Here is a 3,862-nt window from a genome sequence, read left to right on the forward strand (position 1 = left end):
ATATATATATATATATATATATACACACACACACTACACAACTCTGTATTAAGTGAATTAATTATCTTTATTTCATGTTAGAAAATTTGTTTTAAAATCACTGGTAGTTTAAAGGAGTCATTTTAAAAAAAAACATTTACCTAAGAATCTATTTTATTAGAATCTTTGTAGTCTTTAAGGAGAACTTCTAATAAACTTTTTAAGTTAGTAACCTAAATGGGCCTATAATGTTACAGGAAAGACGGCTGGCCAAGTACCTTGCTCTCAGAAAACAAGTAATTAAGCTCATGGAAGAGCTGGAGACAACCCCTGACACTCAACTGGAATGTGAAGTTGTTTGTGAAGAGGAATCGTCATTTGTATTATCTCAGGAGAACATGAAAGCAGTAAAGGAATTATATGAAGAGGTGAATAAGTAGTAAATTGTCTATAAATGGTGATTTGTTAAGTTGAAGGGATAGTGTAAATCATTCATTCTAACATGGACTAAGCAATAAATTGAACCTTTCCGTATGTTTTGAAATATACTTCATCTTATGCTGGACACTAAAACAAAGATATATACCAATTAAAATTTGTTTGAAATGTGTATAACTTAAATTGAACTGTTATTGATCTTGAGTTCTGTTTAATTAATTTATGTATCATTTAAAGTTTGCATTTTTAACTGCATTACTCCTTTCTTAAGAACAATCGTACAAAAATTGATTTCAAGCAAGATTAAAAAATATATCTTAGAAATAACACACTTTTAAGTAACTGTCCTTTTGGCATCCTGATCAAATTTCTTTAAACTTAACAGTTTCTAGTTTGGTGATGACTAATCATGCCATTTGTTGGTTAGAGATCTAAATGTGCTTGCACATCATTTACCAAGTTAAGCACAAATGGATAATAAGGTTATACAGAGAGTTGATTATGTTATATTTAAACAATCAAAGTGGAACAGAATGCATCACAACTACTTTTATTTGCTTGGCATTTTGTAGATGTATGATGGCACTGAAAATGTATCCATTATGGGAAAGGTGTGTAACATCTCTTTTTTTTTTAGCACAAAATATTCATAAATTCAGATCATAGAAGTGTGTTTAGATTGGGAAGCTAGGATTTTCAAGATGTGGATACTTTTTGAACTTAACCCTATGTGCACAGGTGGGGGTCAAAATGTGCATGCTATGACCTTTCGCAGTGTGCCATTCACCATGGTATTATGCATTTAATGTAAGAATTATGAACTATTCATTTCAACCTACAATGCTAATTTAATGACATTTTGTAGTAGAGAAGAAGAAATACCAGATAAGATATATATGGATACTGAAAAAACTAGATTATACATTTTGAGGGTTCTACTCTAGAGGTTATACAAATATGCTACGCAAACTGTATGATGGACAAAAATATTTTTATTCTTCACGTGAACATCACCTTGCACTCCAACTCCTCAGAGTCTCAATCAATCAGGCTGACATCATTAGTTCACAAACACTTCTTGAGTACAAATACATTTGTAACACATCTAGTTTTTGCATATGACAGACTTTTGCATTTTATTCAAAACTTGTCATTTTTTGTGTTGGTACACATAGTAAATTTGGAATTGTAGTTAACATTTCTTGAACATGGGATTGGGGTCCAATGGATCAACTTGGACACTAGGACCACCCAGAAAGAGACTTGGAACATGTGGTAAGCAAAGTCAGTGGCAAAAGCCATCCACATGCACCATGAAACAGTATACAACATAATCAAGAAGGATCTCCTTTCAGAAAAGCAACACAAGTTGCTTCCATGACTGTTCAACTGTCTCATACTTCAATTAAATGGAAAATGAAACAGGTATTCATGCTATTCCTTGCAACTCATTGAATGCAATGCTTATGAGTTCTGTGTGATTGGACTATTGAAATGGGCATTAGGAAACCCTTGTACACTAGGTGGGTTATGGAAAACAAGCAGAGAGGACGGATGTGCTTTGGATATGACAACCTTACAACAGAAACTTTTGCAATAAGAAATATTCTGCAGGACTAATTTCAAGATTTTCAGATAAAGCATGATGGACAGTAACATTGTGATGAGGCTCCAAAATTATTTTAATATGACATATTCAATCTCTGCATGTTTTTTGTTGTTTTTGTTTGTAGTTTTGGTTTATAACTTTTCCAATTCTGGAAAATCTCTGTAGAGGTTTGCTAAACTTTAGTATGTATCAATTGAAAACAGGTCTATTTACCTGGTTTTGCACTATAAACTACAATCATAGTAACCCATCTCTTAATCATTTTATATGTTGCTGCTTTTAAGATTAGCAATAAAATATTCTAATGCTAATGTCAAAGTGGGTCAGCATTTGAAAAGGGTGATGTCTTTAATATTTCTGAATATAGTCATAGTGTTTTGCAGAATATATATCTGTGAAGTTGTATAAAGATAGATGTATCACACAAAATGTTACGATTTAAGACAAATTAAAGAGCATGATTAGCACTTTTGTTGCCATATTCTCAGATTTACACTAAGTCTAAAATTTAATTTTGTTAAACATAAGTAAAATGATTTCCTTTGAACTTTTTTTGAATACAATTGAATGTTGTTGTTGTTGTTTTTTATAAAAGTGTTGTACCAAATACTTCAGTTTATGCTAAATTTTTACTTTTACAACTCAACCCACTTTAGGATCATCTTGTAATTAAGTTTTATTGAGAGTTTTTTTTTAACTTTACAGCCTTTTTTATATGATTGTTTAGTGTGGTGAAATTGGCAATTAAAAAGTAAAACATTGGCTTTGGAACTTCTATATCATTAGTTGTTTTTTTTTTACTTCACAATATATTTGTTCTTTAAACTATACTTATTAGCAGATCATTAATGTAGAAGAACATAAAAAAACATTTTAGAAAATGAATTATTGAAAAGTAGCTTGACTGAGGGTTATTTTTGTATTATAACAATATAAAATGGACCTTCTTGTTTAATATTAATAATGTATATTCCATTTAGGGTCTCAAATTCAAGCATCCATCATATTCAAATCAAACCTGGATCTGGGTCTAGAAGAATTATTTCATGTGCAATGAATTGAATAATATGAAATTGATGCAAATAAATTATAATACTATAGATGTAGTTACAGCATTTCAGTTTGTTTAATCAAGTTTTGATAAGTTTTTTTTTCCTCCGTTATTATTATTACCATTTAGCTACACTTTCGGTACAAAGAGAATGAAACAGTTGGTGCAGAACTGAGAGAAAAATTGGAAACCATATGGAATCGTTTGGAGATTGACAAAAGTGACAGAGAAATTTTTATGTCAATGCATCACGGATTCCGTCCATCTACTCTTAAAGCAGTAAGATGTTTGTTTGGTCTTGTTTTTCCTCAATTTTGTAATTATGTAGTTTTACCAAGTATTAATGGTATCAATGTTTGTTTTCGTTGTTAGACATGTAAAAAAAATGTGAAGTTTATTATTTTTAGAAAAGTGCAGGAACTAGATTTCTTTTGACTTCATGGTAACCTTTGCATGAGATTTTGAGAAGTATTTGTTGAACAGTTTTATGTATATTAAGTGTGATGAGATGAAATAGTCAATAAATTTCAACTTGTTGTAGACCTATACTGATCTTTTCACTAAATGGAAAAGTTTCTTGAAGTATGCAGTTATTAAAATTAAATGAAGGTTACTGTAAAAGTAGTTAGTTTTTAATTAAGGACAACATAATGGAAATTAGCAGAAATAATTTTAAATATTCATAAATTCATAAAATTTGAAAGTGACAAAAAGGAGCTTATTAGCCCATCATGGATGTGCCTTCCAGCTCCCAACTATAACCACTCATTACTACTCATGTATTC

General features: G+C 30.4%; 1 protein-coding gene across 2 annotated transcripts in view; it reads left to right on the forward strand.

The window, feature by feature from the left end:
* The window catches only part of LOC106462201 (protein regulator of cytokinesis 1-like), a 38,164-nt gene that overhangs the window by 11,449 nt on the left and 22,853 nt on the right, over positions 1-3,862 (forward strand). For both annotated transcript variants that reach the window (XM_022389391.1, XM_022389392.1), the window contains exons 4-5: positions 237-407; positions 3,207-3,356. In XM_022389391.1, coding sequence (XP_022245099.1) covers positions 237-407; positions 3,207-3,356 — 321 coding nt within the window. The remainder of the gene's footprint in view (positions 1-236; positions 408-3,206; positions 3,357-3,862) is intronic.

This window comes from Limulus polyphemus, unplaced genomic scaffold, assembly GCF_000517525.1.
Source record: "Limulus polyphemus unplaced genomic scaffold, Limulus_polyphemus-2.1.2 Scaffold1117, whole genome shotgun sequence".
Taxonomy (NCBI): Eukaryota; Metazoa; Arthropoda; class Merostomata; order Xiphosura; family Limulidae; genus Limulus; species Limulus polyphemus.